The sequence below is a fragment of the Schistocerca nitens genome, chromosome 2 (genome assembly GCF_023898315.1).
Source record: "Schistocerca nitens isolate TAMUIC-IGC-003100 chromosome 2, iqSchNite1.1, whole genome shotgun sequence".
In the NCBI taxonomy this organism is placed as follows: domain Eukaryota; kingdom Metazoa; phylum Arthropoda; class Insecta; order Orthoptera; family Acrididae; genus Schistocerca; species Schistocerca nitens.
In genome coordinates, this window is record NC_064615.1 from 1,283,439 (window position 1) to 1,308,918 (window position 25,480).

The following is a 25,480-nucleotide window of genomic DNA, read 5'->3' on the forward strand; positions in this document are numbered from 1 at the left end:
TGACACGTTCTACATCATTACGAAATGTCGTATTCATGATCTATGGAACAAGGATTAGTGTATGTATGTATGTATGTATGTATGTATGTGGTGTACTGTCGTGCAAAAGGTACAGGTCGCCTGTGAGAGGGTTGTAGGCGGGCACGTGTGTGCGCACGATCGCACATTATATTGCTGCAACCATCCCATGTAAGTATTCCCCACAAAAGAATTACATCTCACGTTCACTGTGGATAGCAACAGAATTAGTGAATTTTATCACTGATATCTTTTCAAACTCTAATTTAATCCAACTTTTGAACCTTTCTTTATTTGCTTCATTACTACGTTCATGTATAGATTGAAGAGTAGGGGCGAAAGACTTTAACACTGTCTTACACCCTTGCTAATCCGAGCACTTCATTCTTGGTCTTCCATTATTATTGTCCACTCTTGGTTCTAGTACATATTGTATATTAACCGCCTTTGCCTACAGCTTACTCACGTTTTTCTCAGAATTTCTGACATCTTGGACCATTTTATGTTGCCGAAACTTCTTCTGGGTTGTCATATCCAATCAACGCGTCTTGATTTTTCTTCAGTCTTGCTTCCAGAATTAAGCGTAACGCCAGAACTGCCTCTCTGGTGCATTTACCTTTCCTAAAGCCAAATTGCCTGCAATCTAACAGATACTAAATTTTCTTTTCCATTCTTTTGTGTATTATCCTTGTCAGAATCTTGGACCATTAACTGTTAAGGTGATTGAGCGGTAGTTTTCACACTTACCTGTCCTTGCTATCTTCGCGACTGTGTGGATGATACTTTCCTGAACGTCTTATGGTAGGTATCAAGTGCCGCAGGCTCTATGTGTCAACCTGAATAGCTTGTTTCTCACTTAACCCAATGATTTTAGAACTTCTAATGGAATGTTATCTGTCCCTACGACCTTACTTGATTCCACGTCTTCCAAAGCTCTGTTAAACTCTAACTCTACTGCTGGATCCCTTATGTTCTCCACATCGACTCCCATTTCTTCTTCTGCCATGTTATCAGACAAATCTCCACCCCGTAGAAGTCCTTAGTGTACTCTTTTCATCTGTCCGCTCTTCCTTCTGGATGGAACAGTCGAATTCCCATTGCACTGTTAATGTTTCCACGTTTGCTTTTAATGTGAAAGCCTTTTGTGTTGACTTTTGTGCATCGTACACAGTAAACCTACAACTGGCGCCCCAAGTGGCGGGTTGTGTCACTTGGGCCTTAAACCGGCCCTGCTCATCCCTCAACAAAAATTTGTTTCCGAACGTTCGTATGCAGGCCTTTTTTCCACGTTTTTGACAACAATTATCTCCTGTAAGAATATTGGTCACTCTTTTTCAGTATTTTGTATAATCAATTGAGCCGAATGGAGCTGTTGTGTAACCACTTCTGTAACGGCAAAGAATCGGAATTTTATGCCAGGAAAAAGCAAATAATTTTGAAAGAACTTTTTTTTCTATTGGACTGTTTCAACGCTTATTAGGTAATAAGATAAATAACTTCTAAGTATCTAGTTGAGACGGGATAAGCTATTGAGCATAGTTGCTTTTATTTCCACAAGGTTCCAGTGGAAATGACGTCCTGATACTGGAGATGAAGGAATTTTTCACTCGTGTTACCAACGATGTAATAGCTACCACAGCATTTGGTGTCAGGGTGGACTCGCTGTCGGAACCCAACAACACATTCTACAGCATGGGCCGCACCATCACCAACATGAATGCACTTGTTGTTTTCGGCTACTTTGTCTCCCAGAAGCTCATGAAGGTAGGTATTTCATTCAAACGCACGGTATTTTCATCGACTGATCCCTTTCCCCTATTAATTTAGTTTCTTTGTTTCATGCGCGGTAGCTGTTAAACATTCCCTTCATGGACCAAAGGGCGGAGCAGTACTTCAGGTCGGTGGTTGCAGATACTATCAAGACGCGAGATAAAGAGGGAATCGTTCGTCCCGATGTTATCCAACTGTTGATACAGGCTAGGAGGGGTGAACTAAAGGCAGAAGAGGACGAAGAAAACGGCACCAGTGGAGGCCGGCGTAAGAGTAAGTACAGAGCATTCACAAACAACCACTAAATTTACGGAAAGAACCTTGACAAATCTATGACTGAACAGAATTCTGAATGCAGCACATGGGTAAAAAAAATACGTTTCAGTTTTTATGCCTATAAAATAATTTTAATTTTTCTACTAAAATCATAATTTTTTAAACAAATTCTGCGTAGAAATAATTCACTCCTTTATCAAAATTGTACATGCACTTAGGAAAGTCATCCAACTTGTGATATGGAAGTGATCGTACTCAACAAACTTTAGCGTCTCTGGAAACAGGAGATATAGGAAGTCGGTGGATTTCACTCGTTTGTAATATAAAGTTCACAAATTTGGTTGGTGCCATTGTCATAACAATCAGCTGTGTTTACAGTTTGTTTTATAAACTGTGACTTGCTCTGTTGAGTCCTGATGCTAAAAATAATCAAGATTGCTTTTCAGATAGAGTTGTAAAGGAACTTGAGTAGTGCTACGGCATGGCAATACAACATAATGTAAGTAATTTTCAGGAAAGGAGGCAAGCTGTATGGGCAACATGTTTTCACCGGTTATCAACTTACGATAATTCTCTTCGTTTTTGTTGTCCCTACCGCCCTTAGTAGCAGAGTAATAACAGAGAAGTTCAAACAATTGGGGTTTCTTTTCACCATAAAAATCCTATCGCAGAAGCAGTTACGGTAGCTATTAAACCAAAACTTGGGGCATCTTTATCTAATGACACGTTTTCATGGTCATATTCAGAAAAAAAAACGCTTGCCTTTTTTAAGGTGTTATGGGTAGATTAAAGGTCCCAGAAAGCATTTTCATTGTTCCTGGTGTTAATACCATCAAAAGTGCGAATGCACAAGGCTCAGAAACAGCTGAATTAATAATAAGAACGTACGGGCGACAAGGAGAAGAAAGCTTCTAGGCAAAGCAAAAGAACCAGAAAATGACCCGGATTATTCTGCAGGACACTTTTTGATTCTAAAATTAGAATTATTCGTGAATATTAATAATAAATTACTTTCATCGCATTTTGTAGCATCTGACTTTTTCAGTGTTCTATGTAGCATTATCACACATACCATTCAGAATTCAAGATACGTTATAGAATAGTCAACAGGTGCCACTGAGTTAGTCGTGACAGGAACTGGCTTAGTTCCTGTATCTGAGAGAGTTGTGAAAAAATTTTCCCAATTAAAGATGGTTTAATGGGAAACAATTCATAAATATGTTACCAACAAGAATTAACATTGAGTCTACTTCTGTGAGCTAAAAACGTATGCCGAAAACAGGGGTCAAAATTTCAAAACTCTAATACAACAAATCCAGAGATAAAGGTACATAAATATAGCGAATGTAGCATTAGCAGATACAGCGTTCCTACTCCACAGAAGGGAATATGAGCAACGACGGTGGGATGTGAAGATTACCACGGATTCTTTTCCTAGCCGTTATAAAATTCGCTTTCCAGCGTAACGATTCAACTGATTAGCAGTGCCAGGAAACATCACACAAAACAAATTACAGTGAACGAAAGAGGTAGTATCGATATTTAACATTAAGTTATTTGGTAGGACTTGGGTATATGATTATGTACACAAGTGTCTTTACACCCTATATACTTCGATTATTGAAAAATTAATACCGATATATTTCCACAAATTAAAAAAACGAACTTTTCAAAATAGTTATTAGACAGGCACAAATAGCGTGCTGCTGAAATTTTCAGTTCACTTCGATTACGTTCGAATAACTTTACCTCTCTTTTTTTCTTTTTGTTTTGTTTTTCAAAGTGATAAGCAAGTAATGCTACTATCAGTAACTCATAAAGTGGAAGCTAATATATCAATACGGCTAATGGTAGCAGTCTACTTAACCTTCAGATCTGATGCACAGTGGCGATTTGTGGTACAGCATATGACCCGCCAACCTGGGGGAACAGCTCCTAACGCTAGTGACAACGAACTTTTGATAGATGTGAATAAATTGGATATAGTTCGCAATGCAGAAGCAGAAAATGTTAGCCGATACCAGGAATGTCACAGACTAATTTAATGTGGACTTCTGCTCGTAACTTTTCCGGGTATAAATATGAAACGAATGCAGAATGAGTTGTCGTAGAATATTCGTGATGCGTCAATATTGTTCTTGCCAGTCGAATTTGGTTGGTTTCCAAACTTTTTGTTGAATCCTTGTCAGTTCTGTTGACGTCTTGCTCTACGCTGGACAGGACTCACCGACGAAGACGTGGCGGCGCAGGCGATGCTTTTCTTCTTCGCTGGCTTCGAGACCGTGGCGACCGTGCTGACGTTCTGCAGCTACCTGCTAGCGACGAACGAGGAGGTGCAGCGGCGGCTGCAGAGGGAGGTGGACCAGCTGATGCAGAAGAGCGGGGGGCAGCCCGGCTACGAGCAGGTCATGGGCTGCCAGTACCTCGACATGGTAGTCTCTGGTAAGCTGAAGATACCGATTCCACTCAGCGAAGCTTTGTAAGCGTCTGCAATCCACAAGATCTTATTAGCGTGCACTTGCAAAGCCGCACACTCACATTCGACACCACGTATTCCTTGATTATTACCTCTTCCTTGCTTTGATACTACTATTCTGCAGCTTTACACACTGTTGCTGAATGCCGATCCACTTGCTGGCGTATTTTTTATTTATTGACGAAGGTTTCCCTAGTCTCCAGCCGGGTGGTAGCGTTGATATCTCGCGACGTTTGAGGAAGTGTCATACTACCAATCTTCTGGCGAAAATGGGTAGTATGACACTTCCCGAAACGTCGCGAGATATCAACGCTACCACCCGGCTGGAGGCCCGGGAAACTTTCATCAATAGTTTACGCCGGGAAAGCCTACAGTCACATATTTTTTTATTTATGTCGACGACCAGTTTCGGCCTTCACAATCAGGCCGTTGTTCTAATGGATCTGAAAATTTTGTTGTGTAAAACTTTAAAGCAACTATTTGACGTTGTTTCACCAAAGCACAATTTCCGGCCGGAGTGGCCGAGCGATTCTAGGCGCTACAATCTGGATCCGCGCGACCGCTACGGTCGTAGGTTCGAATCCTGCCTCGGGCATGGATGTTTGTGATCCCCTTAGGTTGGTTAGGTTTAAGTAGTTCTGAGTTCTAGTGGACTGATGACCTCAGCAGTTAAGTTCCATAGTGCTCGGAGCCATTTGAGGCGTCTGAAAGTGACCTGGATCTTGACTTAAGTAAACAGTATGTCAGAAAGTGGACCGGCCATTCATTAGTTAATACTCGTAACTGTCTCTTTGTAGGAGAATGATACGTTGCTTGGCTGCCATTGTACTTTCGGCTATTATAGACTGCAAAGATTCTTTTGGAGACCGATATTCCATGTGAAACGTCCCCTTAGAAAAATTAATGAATTACTGTGCTGATAAACCTCTTACATTATTTGATTTTCGAACAGCTGAGCAGAACTGGACGTACTCAGACACTCACTAAAGCGACACACAATATTTTTAACGCGACGCATTGTGACTTTCAATAATCCCTACAAAAGAATGGCGCTGACTAACAATAACCCATACCTTTCATGAATCACTTACCTCACAAAAATCTTCGTTACTCTAACTACTACAATACAGCGAGCGCCAATACGGCCAGCTAAATAAAAGATTCAAACTACTGAAGGCACTAACTACTGATAGGCATAGTTAGCAAATGAAAGATTTTGATAGAGAACAAACAATGCATTTACCTTAATAGTGTTCAAAAGTCATAATATATATATACAGGGTGTTTCAAAAATGACCAGTATATTTGAAACGGCAATAAAAACTAAACGAGCAGCGATAGAAATACACCGTTTGTTGCAATATGCTTGGGACAACAGTACATTTTCTGGCGGACAAACTTTCGAAATTACAGTAGTTACAATTTTCAACAACAGATGGCGCTGCAAGTGATGTGAAAGATATAGAAGACAACGCAGTCTGTGGGTGCGCCATTCTGTACGTCGTCTTTCTGCTGTAAGCGTGTGCTGTTCACAACGTGCAAGTGTGCTGTAGACAACATGGTTTATTCCTTAGAACAGAGGATTTTTCTGGTGTTGGAATTCCACCGCCTAGAACACAGTGTTGTTGCAACAAGACGAAGTTTTCAACGGAGGTTTAATGTAACCAAAGGACCGAAAAGCGATACAATAAAGGATCTGTTTGAAAAATTTCAACGGACTGGGAACGTGACGGATGAACGTGCTGGAAAGGTAGGGCGACCGCGTACGGCAACCACAGAGGGCAACGCGCAGCTAGTGCAGCAGGTGATCTAACAGCGGCCTCGGGTTTCCGTTCGCCGTGTTGCAGCTGCGGTCCAAATGACGCCAACGTCCACGTATCGTCTCATGCGCCAGAGTTTACACCTCTATCCATACAAAATTCAAACGCGGCAACCCCTCAGCGCCGCTACCATTGCTGCACGAGACACATTCGCTAACGATATAGTGCACAGGATTGATGACGGCGATATGCATGTGGGCAGCATTTGGTTTACTGACGAAGCTTATTTTTACCTGGACGGCTTCGTCAATAAACAGAACTGGCGCATATGGGGAACTGAAAAGCCCCATGTTGCAGTCCCATCGTCCCTGCATCCTCAAAAAGTACTGGTCTGGGCCGCCATTTCTTCCAAGGGAATCATTGGCCCATTTTTCAGATCCGAAACGATTACTGCATCACGCTATCTGGACATTCTTCGTGAATTTGTGGCGGTACAAACTGCCTTAGACGACACTGCGAACACCTCGTTGTTTATGCAAGATGGTGCCCGGCCACATCGCACGGCCGACGTCTTTAATTTCCTGAATGAATATTTCGATGATCGTGTGATTTATTTGGGATATCCGAAACATACAGGAGGCGGCGTGGATTGGCCTCCCTATTCGCCAGACATGAACCCCTGTGACTTCTTTCTGTGGGGACACTTGAAAGACCAGGTGTACCGCCAGAATCCAGAAACAATTGAACAGCTGAAGCAGTACATCTCATCTGCATGTGAAGCCATTCCGCCAGACACGTTGTCAAAGGTTTCGGGTAATTTCATTCAGAGACTACGCCATATTATTGCTACGCATGGTGGATATGTGGAAAATATCGTACTATAGAGTTTCCCAGACCGCAGCGCCATCTGTTGTTGAAAATTGTAACTACTGTAATTTCGAAAGTTTGTCTGCCTGAAAATGTACTGTTGTCCCAAGCATATTGCAACAAACGGTGTATTTCTATGGCTGCTCGTTTAGTTTTTATTGCCGTTTCAAATATACCGGTCATTTTTGAAACACCCTGTATCAGTCCATGATATCCAGTATTAAAAATTTACTCTTTCTGATGGACACACGTCCAGATCGTCCGCTCTCAAAATTCCGCCATCTCTCTCCCAACATCCACCACTGCTGGCGGCTCACCTCCAACTGCGCAACGCTAAGCGCTGTTAACAGCCAACAGCCCAACACTACAATAGCAAATTCCAACAATGCCACTCAGCCACAGACTGCACACAGCACAGCCAGTGATTTTCATACAGAGCGCTACGTGGCGGTGGCGTTACCAATATAAGAACCTAAACAGCCTACTTACAGATGCAGGAATTATCATGTATCCCTCAAGCAACACTAGTTTGAAGTTCTGCTTCTGCCATCCTCCTTCATGGCATGAGGAAAGGTGTAGGTAAGGGATCGAAGGTTAGTGTAATGAATCCTTCGATACGGCTCCGCACCTAGATGTCAAATTCGTTTATGGAAGATCGGAACAAGACTGTGTTTGAATTGAATTTCTAGCAAAAGGAACAGCGTATCTGGTGAAGAAAGTGCATTGCGAATCGGTATTGGCTCAGGTTCAAGGAGAGCATGGAATGAAATAAAAATTCTTATAAGACGAAAGACAAAAACTATGAAGCAAAAGTAAAACCATCACCAAATAAAGGCATTTTGACAAGAAAGAGTACCTGAGGGCCGGCCACGGCGTGCCAAACTTCACACGGGCCGACTTTTCGGGCCGTGGACGGGCAGAGGATCTGCCTGAATGGTGTTTGCTCGTTCCTTCCCGGAAGTACTCGGTACAGCGCCACATTTCGCTTAGTACTGCTGTGCGACATTTTCCGGTCAGCACAACTCTCTTCAGTTCGGCAGAATCCCCGTGGTGTCAGCGCTGTTTACCTTTTTTCATTCTGTGAAGGACATCCACAGTTTTCGTTGATGCTTGCACAAAAAGAGACAGTCTAGCGATCTATCGTCACATGCCTTGAACAATGAATGGGAATGACAGATGAGAGGGATGTGAATTCTCAATACACAGGGTGAACACTAATAAATCCGATAAACAGCAGGGAGGGATTCCTGACTGGAAATAAAGGGCCGGCCGAAGTGGCCGTGCGGTTAAAGGCGCTGCAGTCTGGAACCGCAAGACCGCTACGGTCGCAGGTTCGAATCCTGCCTCGGGCATGGATGTTTGTGATGTCCTTAGGTTAGTTCGGTTTAACTAGTTCTAAGTTCTAGGGGACTAATGACCTCAGCAGTTGAGTCCCATAGTGCTCAGAGCCATTTTTGAAATAAAGGGAAAAAAGGTCCCCTGAACATGTGTCCGGAAATGGACGGTGTGCGTGAAACGACAACAAACAGACCCGGCGCATCCACGTCACGACAGAAGCCCAAAGCGGCCTCCAGGGACTTCAATGCATGCGGTAATCATGCAGGACAGGCACAGTCACACTTTGGCTTACACCACGTTGGTGGGCCACTTGTCTGGCGCTTCTACTAGAGTTTGTATCAAAAACCGGCAGAACCTGGCCCCCCAGGTCTGTTGCCCGCACAGTCCGCCGCCTCCCTGCACGTTCGATTTTCTGAAAGGACCAATGATCACATGAATGCCCAGAACGGGCTTGAATTGTTGTGTGATGTGATTGGTTTCTGTGAATGCACTTGTTTTCGTACGGCTGTGCTGCCTCTCGACCGGTTCTCTCTGCTTGGCCGTACAGAAACACCATCTCGGCTTGTTACCGACATGAATACCGAACGATTCTTCTGCTTACAGTACGCTGAGACATTCACACAACCTGCAATACGTAAGGAACCCAAGACACGTAGTCAGAGGAAACGCCATTCGTCAGCGCCATTTGCCGTGGCAACGATGCGTTTCGGAAACATGTTCATAGGACCTTTTTTTCTCCATTTACAGTCAGGAATCCATCGCTGCAGTTTGTCGGCTTTATTAATGTTCACCGTGTATCGTATGCAGTCGCATAAGCGACGGGTACTACAGATATGCTTCGAAACGATATTACAATATCAAGCAGACAGAATTGAAAGATTTAGTTGTCAATGAAACAGCAAAGAATTACAACAATCGACAGATGCGATTCACTGTTCAGTACTTTAAGAAGCTCTTCGCGCTAAATTTTCAGGCATGCAGCATGTGAAGGTATTAGTGGTACGAACAGTAAAATTTCTGATGTCGTTCGCATTATTTCACTGTGAGCTGCAACTGTTTTTGACAGAACTGTACGAAAAGTACGGAGACATTATACATATTAGAGAAAAGTACATTGGTTAAGTCAAGGCGAAAGCCTGGAACGATTTTTCAATTAAGAACTCTCTATTGTTGAATTTTTGAAGGAAAAAGAACTGCAGGAATGAAAATTGTAACAGCCATAATGGATTGCAGACCCTCGGATTTAAAATGGAATTGGCTGCACACTGTCCACAGTAAGACACTGGAAGGTGAGGGACAACTTCTCTCTGATATGATGGGAGGCATATAAAAAGAAAATCGCTTTATAGAAACGACACACGTCGACATACCCAGTTTCCTGAACTCACTGCCCTTAAAAGAAAACACATCGTCTGAAGAATTCATTGTGGCCTTGAAAGAATTACAAAGGTAGTTTCCTAAACTTTCTGAGGACACAGTCAATCTATTACCCGTTTATGAGGTATTTTTGAGACCGTTTGCCGTTTCAGCTGAAAGCATCCCAGTGCATATGCAGATGTAACTGATTTATCTGCAAGATAATTCAGTCGTACCTAGCCACGAGCAAGGTTGAACCACCTGAAAATGTCGGACAGTTGTTGCGAGGAAATATTGTGGAATTTGCACAACGTGATCGAGCGGCAAACTCGTAAAGACTATTTACAAGATAATTCCCGTTTAAATGACAAATTCTTCTACGTTAAAACTACCCACGATATCTACCTTGCTTCCCCAGGTAGAGTTCCCCTGACTGCTTAATGAGTTTGTAAAAGTGGTGCAATATTTCGATCGACGCACTTGTATGGAAGGCATTTTTCGATTATGAAACTAAATAAGTCATGATTATGTGGCAATCTGAGTGCAAAAGCTGGGAAAATGTCCACGTCTGTACGAATGTTGACAGTTTGTACCAGATAAAACTTATGTCTTCAGTGCTGCAAAAATAATTAAAAGACTGAAAATTTGTTTTCTTTGTTGATTTATGTCGTTGAGAAATTTGAAATACAAAACCAAGTCGTATGCAGGGCGACTGCACTGTTATTTAAATGCGGCGCGTTCACAGAGTTACCGTCTCCCCACTCCTGCCACTCAGACAACAGGGGGCGTTGGTGGGGGAAGTGTGCAGCGAAGCGCGCGCCGTGGCACACCCCAGCGCAAGGCTGCGAGCCATCTTGGCCACCCCTGACGTAGATCTTTCGCACAAAATGGCTCTGAGCACTATGGGACGTAACATCTATGGTCATCAGTCCCCTAGAACTTAGAACTACTTAAGCCTAACCAACCTAAGGACAACACACAACACCCAGTCATCACGAGGCAGAGAAAATCCCCGACCCCGCCGGGAATCGAACCCGGGCGCGGGAAGCGAGAACGCTACCGCACGACCACAAGCTACGGACCTTTCGCACATATCGAGTTTAAAATGTACTGCTGGGTAGTGTTCAGGGCTCAACACAGCAAACAGTCGCGAATCAATCTGTATTTTATTGCAGATCTAGGTGTACTCGTTCTTTAGCTACAGTATAGCTACTGTCAGTGCTTGAAAGTATAAGAAACATAGGAATCACACTTGAATTCATTATATCAAGAAACATTCAAGAAACATAAAGCAGTCATACAGACTGAAGCTTACATGGTAAGACGAACATACCGTTTAGTAGCGAGTCATATAAAGCCAAAAAACTTGTATAGACACATGTTGTTAAAACAACCTTGAACTGTCCATACTTCAGGTACAGTTAGGATAATGTTCACAAGTGTCAATAGCAAATTGTGCTGTATTACCTACACTCTGTATCTGTATTATTTCAAACCAGTTTCATGTATTCATTTCAAAATTTATAATTATATAGCATTTAGTTGAATGGAATGAGATTTTCACTCTGCAGCGGAGTGTGCGCTTGATACGAAACTTCCCGGCAGATTAAAACTGTGTGCCGGACCCAGACTCAAACACAGGACCCTTGCTTTTCACGGGCAAGTGCTCTACCAACTGAGCTACCCAACCGCGACTCACGGCACGTCCTCACAGCTTTACTTCGCCAGTTTCATATCAGCGCACACTCCGCTGCGAGTGAAAATCTCAATCTGGAAACATCCCCCAGGCTGTGGCTAAGCCATGTCTCCGCAATATCCTTTCTTCCAGGCGTGCTAGTTCTGCTAGGTTCGCAGGAGAGCTTCTGTAAAGTTTCGAAAGTAGGAAACGGCGTACTGGCGGAAGTAAAGCTCTGAGGAATGGGCATCAGTCGTGCCTGGGTTCCTCAGATGGTAGAGCACTTCCCCGCGAAAGGAAGAGGTCCCGAGTTCGAGTCTCGGTCTGTAATACAGTTTTAATGTGCCAAGAACTTTCATTTAGTTTAATATTTTACACCTTATTTTTATATTCTATTAGGAACTTACATAAACTGTCATTAGTACCCAAAAGATAAGTAGCATAATGGGTGGCTTTACTGAGTATAGCAGGGGTGGTGGCCAAGTATTCAGCTCGCGAGCCACGCCCATCACTCATTCCGGCGGTTCATTCCCCCCATAGCCACGTCGTGCTATCTGAGCAAGCAGAAGGAGGGGGTAGGTGGAAACTGCGAACGCGCAGCATTTCAATAGCAATGCAATCGCACTGAATACCACATGGTTTTATATTTCCTACTAACAAACCCCGCAATTTCTATTTATGTATGGGAATTTTACATACATCCTAATCTCCTCCTCCTCCCCATCTCTGTCCATCGCATCCTACCCCCTCTCCCTGTCCATCTCATCCTAGCGCTCTCTCTCTCTCTCTCTCTCTCTCTCTCTCTCTCTCTCTCTCTCTCTCTCTCTCTCTCTGCATCTTCTCCTCCCCCTCTCCATACATCTCCCCTCTCCCCCCTCTCAATCTCCACTTCCTCCACCTCTCTGTCCGTCTCATCTTCCTTCCTCTCTCTGATCCAAATGGCTCTGAGCACTATGGGACTCAACATCTTAGGTCGTAAGTCCCCTAGAACTTAGAACTACTTAAACCTAACTAACCTAAGGACATCACACACACCCATGCCCGAGGCAGGATTCGAGCCTGTGACCGTAGCAGTCCCCCGGTTCCGGACTGCAGCGCCAGAACCGCTAGACCACCGCGGCCGGCTCTCTGATCCAGATCCTTGTCTATTGTTATATCAAGCGAAAAATTAATTGGGAATTTAAGGCGCTTGAAATGAATGGCTGAATGGGTTGGGATCATTAATATACAGGGTATAACAGAAGCCTTTCTAGGTGCTGGCTCTGAAGATTATGGCTCGAATGATAGTATTTTGTATAGTTTTGATCTGCAAATACGTAGGATTTCAATGTTAGCCGTAAATACTACATTCCTGTTTTCTATTAAAATCGACTGCAAGGAAGAAAACAAAACAGTACATTTTTGTCTAAAATTATGTATAAGGAGAATGAATATATATGGGAGAAGCGAACTTTCTGAAGGTGTAAATGCTGTGCCTTTGTAGTTAAAACTGACTTCGAAAAACGATACGAAACTGCGCATTTTCGAAGCACAGTGCAACACATTCCCTGTCACAGTCAGTTTTAACGGAAAAAAAGAGCCTTTGTTCCTATGAATGTTTATTAGAGCATCATGTGAACATCTGAAGTAAGTCAGTCAACAAGTTTTCGAGCTTTTTGCTAACAACATTTCTCCTTTATATATCACGTATTTTTATCTACTGCATATATTTTCTAGAAAGGATGTTATGCTGCTCCGAATGTTCATTATGATATAATGTGAAAATTTTAACTAAGTCAGACAAGACTTTTTCAAGATTTTTGATAAAGTTATTCTCTTATGATATATTTATGTTGTGTACCACATATATTTGAAAATATAGTCTGTTTTTGTTCCAACGTTTATTAGAGTATCATGTAAAAATTTGCAGAAAATCAGTCAAGAATTTTTCAAGATGTTTGCTAACAATTTTTCACTATTATATAAACATGTACATACTGTATATATTAAGAAATATATGCCTGTCTCTACACAAATTTTTATTGGAGAATAGTGTAAAAATATGGAGAAAACTTATCAAAAATTTTCGAGGTGTTTGTTAAAATGGTACCATTTTTATATACCGGTATTATATTTACATGTCATAGATATTTGAAAAATATACCGTATGACCATCTGAATGTTTATTAGAGCAGCGTCTATAAATTTAAAACAATTTGTTCACGACATCTTCGAGGTTTTTTGGTAACAACATTGAACAACAACTGGTCTTTACACTGGGAGAACATTAATAAAACAAACTGCTTGGATGGATTCATGACTGTAAATGTAGGAAAAACGGTCATATCAACATGTGTCCAGAAAAGCACCGTTGCGAAGGTATGAGGCACTGACGAATAACCGTTCCTGTTGCCACGTGCCGTGTGTTCCTCCTGGGTTGCGGCCTGTGTGATTCACTCAGCGTACTGTAAACAACTGCACGGTGCGTACGCTATCAGCGACACCTGCAAGCGGGGGGAACAGGCGGCCGTGTGCACTTACTGGCATCGTTCTTTCTTGCGGTGTTTAATGTAAGCGGCTTCAGTATGCCTCGTAGAAGACAGCGAGTGTTATTCGAGCACGTTTGGGAGTTAGACGGAGGAAGAATAGTTGCTTGTAGCGACTGCGGATTATCCTCCCGAGAAATTTGCGATCCTGTCGGACGGTGGTGGTTGTTGGGATGTGTAAGGGGGACTAAACAGCGAAGGTCATCAGTCCCCCATTCCAAAAACAAGCGAGACAAAGTCGCAGAGCAGATAAAACCCCAAGGGGGAAGGAGACTGCCCCCCCCCCCAGGTGCTAAAGAACACAAATTAGGCAACGAACACTACAGAAAAGAAGAGTACGGACGAACACCAGACAGAAAGAAAGAGAAGAGAAGAAGATGGCCGGAGACTGGTTGACTGACCACGACAACAAAAAAGGGAAAGAGTCAACCATCTCACGGCACACCAGAACAACAACAGGCACAAGGACAAAAGACACAGAAAGGGAAAGGTGCAGGACCTCCCTAAATCGAACCATAAAACGGACTACCACGGATAAAATTTAAAACTTTATCAGCCATGGAGGCATCGTCAGATAAAACCAAAGCCAAAGTGCCCGGGAGATTAAAAGATTGCCGGAGTGTGCGCAGTCGAGGACACTCCAGCAAAATGTGGCCGACCGTCAGCCGGGACCCACACTGACACAGGGGGGGATCCTCCTGACGCAAGAGATGGCCGTGCGTCAGGTACGTATGGCCGATGCGCAGCCGACACAGGACCACCGAGTCCCTGCGAGAAGCCCGCAGGGAGGAACGCCACACGGCGGTCGTCTCCTTGACAGCCCGCAGTTTATTCGGGGCTGTCATGCCACGCCACTCAGCAGCCCACATCCCAATCAGCTTACGGCGCAACACCATCTGCTGGTCGCGAGCCGTAAGGCCGACCTCCAAAGCCGGGGCGTCGATCGCCCCTTTAGCCAGCCTGTCGACACGTTCGTTCCCTGGGATGCCAACATGACCGGGCGTCCAAACCAAGACCACCGAACGACGAGAACGGGCAATGGCGGAAACAGACTCCTGTATGGAGGACACCAGAGGAGAGGAGGGATAGCAGCGGTCGATGGCCTGAAGGCTGCTCAGGGAGTCACTGCAGATGACGATGGACCCACCTGAGCAGGAACGCAGATGCTCAAGAGCGCGCATGATTGCCACCAGCTCTGCAGTAAAAATACTGCAGCCAGCCGGCAAGGAGCGTTGCTCAACATGGGCAGCGTGAGCAAAAGCGTAGGCAGTGCGACCATCAACCAGGGAACCATCCGTGTAGACAGGCGCACAGCCCGGAAATGATTCGAGGAGCGCAAGAAAACGGCGACGGAGGACCACAGGCGGAACCGAGTCCTTAGGTCCCTGTGCCAAATCCAGACGGACGGACGGCCGGGACAAACACCAGGGAGGCGTAGGTGTACGGACCCGGAAGGGAGGCAGAAGAGGGAATGACCCCAGGTCTGACAGCAGGGACTGGACACGGACAGCTATGGAAAGCCCAGACCTAGTTCGCCGTTCGGGCAGATGGAGGACCATAGCAGGGAAAAGCAGGCGACGATTGGGATGATCTGGCGAGCAATGAACGTGGACAGCATAGTCGACGAGCAGACGATGGCGGCGAATCCGCAGCGGGGGAACCCCGGCCTCCACCAGTAGACTATCCACGGGGCTGGTGCGAAAAGCGCCAGTGGCAAGCCTAACCCCACAGTGGTGTACGGGGTCTAACAACTTCAACACTGAGGGGGACGCAGACCCATAGGCCAGGCTCCCATAATCAAGCCGGGACTGCACAAGGGCTCTGTACAACCGCAGCAGCGTGCAGCGATCTGCACCCCAAGACGTGTGGCTAAGGCAGCGGAGGGCGTTGAGGTGCCGCCAGCATTTTTGCTTCAGCTGAGTAATATGAGGAACCCATGTGAGCCGGGCATCAAACACGAGTCCCAAGAAGCGGCAAGTGTCCACCACCTCAAGCAGGTGGCCGTCGAGGTAAAGTTCAGGATGAGGGTGGACCGTCCGACGCCTGCAGAAGTGCATAACTCGAGTCTTGGCTGCAGAGAACTGAAAACCGTGAGTCAGAGCCCACGATGCTGCCTTGCGAATGGCGACTTGCAGCCGGCGTTCGGCGACTCCCGTAGTCGTGGAGCTAAATGAGATGCAGAAGTCGTCGGCATACAAAGAAGGAGACACCGACGACCCCACTGCTGCAGCCAGACCATTAATAGCCACCAGAAATAAGGAGACGCTCAACACTGAGCCCTGCGGGACCCCATTTTCCTGTATATAAGAGGAACTAGAGGTGGCACCGACTTGCACCCGGAAAGAGCGGCGCAATAAAAAGCTTTGAAGAAAAGCCGGGAGCTGACCACGAAGACCCCACTCATGCAACGTGGCGAGGATGTGATGCCGCCATGTGGTGTCATACGCTTTCCGCAGATCGAAAAATACAGCAACGAGATGCTGACGTCGGGCAAAGGCCGTACGGACAGCTGATTCCAGCCGCACCAAATTGTCCACTGCAGACCGGCCCCGACGGAAGCCACCCTGGGATGGAGTGAGGAGACCGCGCGACTCAAGGACCCAACACAAACGCCGCCCCACCATACGTTCGAGCAATTTGCACAAAACGTTGGTGAGGGTAATGGGACGATAGCTGTCCACCGCCAGTGGGTCCGCACCGGGCTTCAAGATGGGGACAATAACACCCTCTCGCCATTGCGACGGGAACACACCTTCGCTCCAAATGCGATTAAATATCGCGAGAATGTGTCTCTGGCAGTCCCTGGAGAGATGCTTCAGCATCTGCGCGTGGATGCAGTCTGGGCCTGGTGCTGTATCAGGGCAATCGGCGAGAGCAGCGAGGAATTCCCTCTCGCTGAAAGGGGCATTGTATGTTTCAGAACGACGCGTGTGAAATGAGAGCGGCGTCCGCTCGGCTCGCTCCTTTAGAGAGCGAAAGGCGGGGGGATAAGATGCAGTCGCAGAGCTCTGAGCAAAGTGCGCGGCAAGCCGTTCAGCAATGGCGGCAGTGTCCGTGCATACAGCGCCGTCCAAGGAGATCCCAGGGACACCGAAAGTGGTCTGGTGTCCATAAATCCGCCGTATCCGGGACCACACCAGCGAGGGGGAGACACGGGAGCCCAACGAGGAGACATACTGCTCCCAGCACTCTTGCTTACGCCGTGTAATCAGACGTCGGGCGAAGGCACGTAGCCTCTTAAAGGCGATGAGGGTCTCGAGAGACGGGTGCCGCCTATGACGCTGGAGGGCCCGCCTACGGTCGCGAATAGCCTCAGCAATCTCCGGCGACCACCAGGGTACAGCCTTCCTCCGAGGGAGTCCAGAAGAGCGGGGGATGGCAGCCTCGGCTGCCGAAATGATGGACGTGGTGAAGACACGGACCACCTTGTCAATGTCACCCTGCGGGGGACACTCAACGGTTGCCGCGGAAGTAAAACGCGGCCAGTCAGCTCTGTGGAGGGCCCAGCGTGGCAGACGCCCAGAAGAATGACACTGGGGCAGTGACAAATAGATGGGAAAATGGTCACTGCCACACAGGTCAGGATGCACCCTCCAGTGGAGGGATGGGACAAGTCCGGGGGTGCAAAGAGAGAGATCGATGGCGGAGAACGAGCCATGGGCCACACTGAAATGTGTGGGAGCACCGGTGTTCAAGAGGCTAAGGTCGAGCTGAGCCAATAAATGCTCCACGGCACGACCGCGGCCATCGGAGACAGTCCCACCCCATAGAGGGTTGTGGGCATTGAAATCGCCCAACAACATGAAAGGTGGCGGCAGTTGGGTTATCAGAGCAGCCAGGACATGCTGCGAGACAGCACCATCCGGTGGAAGGTAGATACTGCAGACGGTAATAGCCTGTGGCGTCCACACCCGTACAGCGACAGCCTCTAAAGGTGTTTGGAGAGGGACAGACTCGCTGTGCAGAGTGTGAGCGACATATATGCAGACGCCACCAGACACCCTTTCATAAGTTGCCCGGTTCTTAAAATAACCCCGATAGCCACGGAGGGCGGGGGTTCGCATTGCTGGAAACCAAGTTTCCTGCAGAGCAATGCAAAGGAAAGGATGAAGGCTGATAAGCTGGCGGAGCTCAGCTAGATGGTGGAAGAAACCGCTGCAGTTCCACTGGAGGATGGTATTAGCCATGGATGGGAAAGGCGTGAGGGACTGGGGAGGCAGATTACGCCTCCGAGGCCCCTGCTGCTACTGAGTCACCACCTGGAGAACAGCCAGCCAGTGCGACCGAGGGACTGGCGAGATCCATGTCCGCAGCGGACGCCAGAATCTCCACCTCGTCCTCCGAGGCGGAGCTGGTAGTAAGCGGTGGGACGGGTGCCACCGCAATGTTGGTATTCTTGGGGACTTTCTTCCGGTTCTGTGTCTGTTTCTCCCGTTGTGCCTTCGGTGGATCAGGCTTGGAGGACTTAGAGGGCTTCACAGGGTCAGCCTCAGGGACGGAGGACGACCGGGAGGCCCTACGACCAGGGACTGGTGGTTGTTTGACACTCTTGCCGGTGTCTGCTGTGCCGCCGGTCGGAACTTGCGAAGGGAGGTCCCCAAGAGACGCCTTCCTTGCGAGAGTAGCCGAAGAAGGCGGACGCTTCTCCGGCTGGGAAGGGGGAACTGAAGTCCCCGATCGGTGGGGGGGTGTTGCTCCCGAAGTAGATGGAGCAGGAGCAACAGGTTGTGAAGTGCCCCCCACAAGCAAGGGGGCTGGTGGATGCTGACCGATCTTAGAGCCGATTCGTGATGACGGGAGAACCTTCGTTGCAGCAGCGGCGTAGGTGGACGTCATTGCCACAGGATGGAGCCTCTCATATTTCCGCCGAGCCTCGGGGTAGGTCAGGCGGTCCAGGGTCTTATATTCCATTATCTTCCTTTCTTTCTGCAATATCCTACAGTCCGGCGAGCAGGGGGAATGGTGTTCTCCGCAGTTAACACAGATAGGAGGCGGGGCACATGGAGTATCAGGATGAGAAGGACGTCCACAATCCCGACACAAGATGCTGGAAGCACAGCGAGATGACAGGTGCCCGAACTTCCAGCATTTAAAACACCGCATCGGAGGAGGGATATATGGCTTCACATCACAACGGTAAACCATCACCTTGACCTTTTCGGGTAATACATCACCTTCGAAGGCCAAGATGAAGGCACCGGTGGCTACCTGATTATCCCTCGGACCCCGATGGACGCGCCGGACGAAGTGAACACCCCGTCGTTCGAGGTTGGCGCGCAATTCATCGTCGGACTGCAGAAGAAGATCCCTGTGGAATATAATACCCTGGACCATGTTGAGACTCTTATGCGGCGTGATGCTAACGGAAACATCCCCCAACTTATCACAACTGAGCAACCTCCGTGACTGGGCAGAGGATGCCGTTTTGATGAGCACAGAACCAGAGCGCATCTTGGACAAGCCCTCCACCTCCCCGAACTTGTCCTCTAAATGCTCCACAAAAAACTGGGGCTTTGTTGACATAAAAGATTCTCCATCAACCCGCGTACACACGAGGTACCGGGGTGAATATTCTCCACTGCCTGTTGTAGCAAGACGTTCCTCCCATGGAGTAGCGAGGGAGGGAAACGATCTCGGATCAAATTTCTTCCCGTTGAGGTTAGACCTCGATCGCTTAGAGACTGCTGGTGGAGGCCCACCAGCAAGAGAAGAAGTGCCACGCTTCATTGCGTGTCATCCACCCTGATGCCACCTACTCCGACCAAGGGCCCTCCCCACGGGCGCCACCCAGCCGCAGCAATAGCCACCTGGCAGGACGGCCATTGCCGGGAGTCCTGATGCCCCAAGGAGATGGGCATCTACTCCTTGGCATACGTGGGGAGTTAACGGCGCAGGCATCAGTAGAGCGATCCCTGTGTTGTCAGGGGGCTACAACCAAGAGGGTACATGGCGGCCCCACCACAACGGACTGGCTACCGTGCTGGATCTTAGGTGCAAAACTGTCCAACGTCGTCGTCGCAGTTAAAAGAAACACTGCAGAGTGCAGCGTGGTAATCGCTCAAGAGATCGAAAACGAGCGGGACACCATTGCAACGACGAAAAAGCCGGCTAAAGGTCTAATTGCACGACAGATACAGTGCACCATGTAAGGCGCCCTTCCCCAAGTGGCTCGCTCTTCGGAATAATTTAGAAAGATGGAGGTCAAACCCGAGAGGGGACCATCACATAAGGCCGAAACATTTGAGACTCCTTTGAGTCGCCTCTTACGACAGGCAGGAATACCGCGGGCCTATTCTAACCCCCGAACCCGCAGGGGGGGCCTGTCGGACGGAACCAGCCAACTGCGACCCGGTCGTGTAATGGCTGGATGCAGGAGGGAACGACGGACTGACTGCACGGACTGCACCTACCTCGTTGCGCCACTACACGTGGGGACAGGCATACCGTGCCCGTGGCAGCGGCGGATTACTCTGCCACACAACGAACTGCATCACAAGAAATTCGGTCTGTTGAGCAACAAGCAGTGCCCCGACGTCGAAGGCACCCGTTGCCGTGTTTACCGCTAAGTCAACGCCACAGGCTTTTCCGCCGGCAGTGGTGCGATGAACGACGGACGTGGACAACTGAATGGAACGACATTGTTATTACCGACGAATCCCGAATCTGCCAGCACTGCCAGGACAGTTGGACCAGAGTCTGGAGACACCGTGGCTGCCATTGTTCCACAGACGCTGCGTCACTCTACTGAAAATTTCCCCATCAGATTTCAAGCTGTGGTATAGGCGAAGGGTGGGGACGCCACTAACAGGTCTACTTACCTTCCGTGTCCGGAACTAGACTTCAAACTTCCAAAAATCAGCAGCCAATATGGCCTTGCCATTTGCCTCCCATAAGTCATTCATTGTGCAGGGCTGGTCTAAATATGGACAGATAAGCAGGTGTTGAGGATCCTGGACAGGACCACACAGACAGAGAGTGTTCTCATCCTCTTTTACGAAACCCCATTGCTGCAGGTTTGTCTTTCACTTTGGCACTTCTACCCTCACACGGTTTAGGGTTCTCCAGACGGTGTATGGTAGGTCTCCACCAGGCGCCAGTTCTTCTTTTACATCTTTATGGGGGTTTCTCAGTTCGATTTCCCACCTTTTCAAACGATACTCTGTAGCCGAACCTTCCAGGGCTCGGGTACGTGACAGGAAACTCTTCCTCGAACAAAGCCGTCGGCCAGCAGGCTGGTGTCCATATAAAGGGTGACGCATGTCCTTTTCTTGCTTGGTTTTTTCGTCTTCGGCAGCGATGTCACGTCGTATGTTGGGCGGTGCGATCCCCATAATTAAGTACGTCTTGTGCACTGGGGTTGGCCTCAAGCATCCGGTAACAATCCGTACCATTTCATTCACCGCGACATCAACTTTTCTCGCGTGTGTTGATGCAGACCATACTGGAGCGGCGTATTCCGCAGCTGACACACTGAGCGCAAGGGCTGAAGTTCTCAGGACTTTTGGGTTTGCACCCCAGGATCTGCTGGTTAGTTTCCTGATGATGTTGTTTCTAGTTGAGACTTTTTCCCTTGTGGCATTACAATGATGTTTATAGGTCAGTGTGCGATCCAGCGTGACACAAGATATTTCGGCGTTTTATAATGCTCGAGAAGTTCACCTCTCCATATTACATTTAATTCGCTGTTTGCCTCCCTGTTCTTTAAATGGAATGGAGAGACCTGCGTCTCGGAAGGGTTCGGCCTTAGGTGGTTTGCCTCATAATACTGGGAGAGAGCTTCCAAGGTACTGGTTAGTTTCTCCTCTACATCCATACAATTGTTACCTTGGGCTGCAACTGCAGTGTCATCGGCATACACAAATTGGCGCGTGATGTTTGGCACTGGTTGGTCACTTGTATATATATTATACAGAGCTGGGCAGAGGACGCTTCCCCCAGGTAGGCCGTTCCTCTGATTTCTCCACCTGCTCTTCTTGCCCTGCAGACAGACGAAAAATCTCCTATTATGCAGGAAAGTACCTATCAGTGATGTTAAATGGTAATCTCTTGTCACATTATACACTTTCCTGAGGAGCCTCCGATGATTTACAGTATCATACGCAGCTGAAAGGTCTATGAATGCCACTCCCGTGATCTCTTTCCTCTCAAACCCATCCTCGATATGTTGGGTCAGGTTCAGGACTTGACCGCAGCACGATTTGCCTGGTCGGAAACCTGCCTGCTGTGGGATGATCTGGCTGTTCCAGGACGCTTCCTATGCGACCTAGCGTCAGGCGTTCCAAGATCTTAAAACAGTGACATAAAAGAGACACAGGTCGGAAGTTTTTTGGATCATTAGAGCCCTTTCCTGGTTTCAGAAGTGCAACCACTCGGGCTTTCCTCCACATCTTTGGAATATGGAGCCTTTCTACACATGCGTTTATCAAATCTAGCAGCCACTGTAGCGTATTAATGCCAAAGTTTTTAATTTGCTCGACTCTAAGTTCGTCGATACCAGGAGCTCTGTTAATCTTCAAGCTGGAAATGGCTGCAGTAAGTCCTAACATCGTAAATGGTGCCTTGAGGTGATGTTTTTCCTCTGCCAGATCATGTGCTAATGGTTTCTAGTACTTTCTGCCATGGGTTTTGCCATTCATAAAGAGCGTAGTGGCGACTTGGTCTGCCGTGACGTTAGTAAATTTATCGTTTGACTTTGTGGCGTCACCGTTAAAGTTCTTTAACAGTTTCCAAGCCCACCTACTGCTCACTTTCATGTTCAGGTTCTCCACGAGGTCACACCATTTGGCTTTGCCGTTCTCAGCTATGACAGACATGAGTTCATCGCCTGCTAAAAGTGTCTCATCATCAAATGGGTCGTTATCGAAGAGCTTCTGGTATCTTTCCAGTAGTGGCTTTGCGTCCTCGGACAGTCCCGTTGTAATGGATCTGGGAGATGTTATTTTTTTACCGTATTTTTCGATACCGAATTGTAAATGTTTTCTTATATTTTTTGTCAGAATTTATTATAATTTGTCTTATTATATGTTAATTTACCTCTGTTTTTGAGAGTGAAAGCATATTGATTACCATTAGAAAATGTATCGAAGAATAGCAAAGAGACATTACAAGTGGAAGCTTGTGCGTGGTGTAAAATATCTTTGACGTTGGATTCGTCTTTGACTATAAGCAAACTCTTGGTGGGTGTTGACGGAAGAACAATGTGAAGGTCGAAGTCCTAAATAATTCTGAATTATGTTACTATTATTTTTGTATTGACTAAAAAGAAGAAACTACATTTGAAGAAACTGTATTTGAAACACCAAAATGAGAGAAACACTTTGAACCACGTCTTTTCTGCAGCCAACAACGATGCATTGTAGAATCATACTTAGACAACTGAAGCCAAGACTTATATCGCCTTGCAAACGTCTAATGGAAAAGGTACTGTCACGAAATATGGCAAATTTAAGTTAATAAAAAATAGTGAACATATTTTCAACTTGTGTCTTAGCTGAAAAGCCGTATTTCAACTGGGGGCTCAGAGCCAGGATATTGTGTTCACGAGATCTTCAACAGTGCTACGAGGAAGAAAATTTTTGTGTGTTAATACCAGTTTCTTCAGAATGTGTGTTACAGTGTTTGTGTTCATCGGGAAGGAAAAGTTTTGGAGAAGAAATGTTTCGGCAAAAAAATATAATTTTTGACAGAAGAAAATACTTCAAGAATTTTGGTCAACAATCACATGGATGGAAAACGTGGTTTTGCAACAGTAGAAGAGTGTTCCAGATAAGTGACGAAACCCTCGTATTTTGTTAAAACAATATTTTTATCTTGTTTTTTATTGTTGTGTATAAATTTTTGTTCTTCACAATGACTTATGAGATTTTCGAGAGTATTGTGCCTAAAGTAGAAAGTAGTAATTTAATAGACTTCGAACATCAGGACAGGTCAAATGAAACAGAAAAAACCGATCCATTTGATTTGAAAAGTTTTCTTGTAAATTTCACGAAAGAAATTAGACAATCAGTTGACGACAATAAGACTTACTGGGATGAAAAAATTGATAACATTTTGTTGCAAGTGCAAGCAGTCAATACCCAAGTGGGTGAGCTTTCGAACAGAGTTGGTAGTGTTGAGGAAAAAATTGAATCTGTGGAAGCAAAAGTAAATGAAATTGATGCTAAATTGAGCAGTGAAATTAATACTGTAAAAAATGAGTTACTGGCAGATAGGGAAATAAATTTAATTGATTTTAATGAGATAAAAGGGGAAATTAAAAATTTGGATGAGAATACAAAAGTTTTAGTAAAAAATGTAGAACAAAAAACTGACAATCGTTTGGTTACTCTGGAAGAAAAAGTAGAATGCAATGATTTAGAAAACAAAAAATCTGTCAAAGAACTTAGCGAAAAAATTGAAAGTTTTGACATTGAATTTCAAAGCAAAAATTACAATGTCAACACGTGTAATCTTATATCTAATATTCCAGTGAAGCACTTTTCGGTAGATGGACCCTTACATCGCGTTGATTTTATGCAGTATTGTAAGGATTGTTTTTTACCTCACTCACCAGATGAAATAAAAATTAAATTTGTGAAAAAATTCTTGGAAGGGGAAGCTTTGACTTGGGCAAACCAGATTGTAACTTTGGGGATGACCTTTTCAGAATTTGAATCAAAATTTCTGGAAAATTTTTGGGATGATCTTAAACAAACTAGAATCAAAAGTGAATTTTTGAATGGGCGAAACTATAGAGAATCAGATGGGAACATGAAACAATTTTGCAAAAGTGAACTTCAAATACTTATTCATTTAACAAAACCTTTGGATGACTTGATCAAAATTGATACCTTAAAGAGAAGATTGCCATCAGCAATGCAGTTGAGTTTAGTTCATTGTCCTGATAGTAATGTAGAGCAGTTTCTCAATTATATTGAAAAGTTGGATAGGGTAACAACAAGAACACACAGTGGGTTTACTCAGAAAGGTAATGGTCAAAATTGGGGAAATGACAACTTTCAAAAAAGGGAACAAAACAATTACCATGGTGTCAGTCAAAATTCAGGGGGATATAGCAATTTTGAAAAGAAGGACCATAATTTTTATCCAAAACAAGAACAATATTTTCGTGTTAATAATCAACAAAATAGAGAACACTTTGGGGATCAAAATCACAGAAATTTTGATAGAGGTCAGTACAATAGAAATTACCAACAATCAGGTAATGTTTGGCATAGGAATGGGATCAGAAATGTTGATCAGAGACATTGGCAGAACCATAATCAGCAATTCAAACAAAAAACGAGTAGACGCCCCCTTGAAGGTCCGCAAGGTTGAGGCAGAAGGTGAGCATGATGAAAGGACCAATGGATGTGACTATCATAAACCCAAACATGACAGTTCCAAACCTAAGCTATCACATGAGGTCATTAGTTGTTAC

The 25,480-nt window shown here is 46.0% G+C and overlaps 1 protein-coding gene across 1 annotated transcript in view; it reads left to right on the forward strand.

Annotated features, from left to right (window-relative positions):
- The window catches only part of LOC126237538 (uncharacterized), a 219,592-nt gene that overhangs the window by 105,406 nt on the left and 88,706 nt on the right, over positions 1-25,480 (forward strand). Inside the window, exons 4-6 of the mRNA XM_049947724.1 lie at positions 1,577-1,782; positions 1,869-2,061; positions 4,285-4,506. Coding sequence (XP_049803681.1) covers positions 1,577-1,782; positions 1,869-2,061; positions 4,285-4,506 — 621 coding nt within the window. The remainder of the gene's footprint in view (positions 1-1,576; positions 1,783-1,868; positions 2,062-4,284; positions 4,507-25,480) is intronic.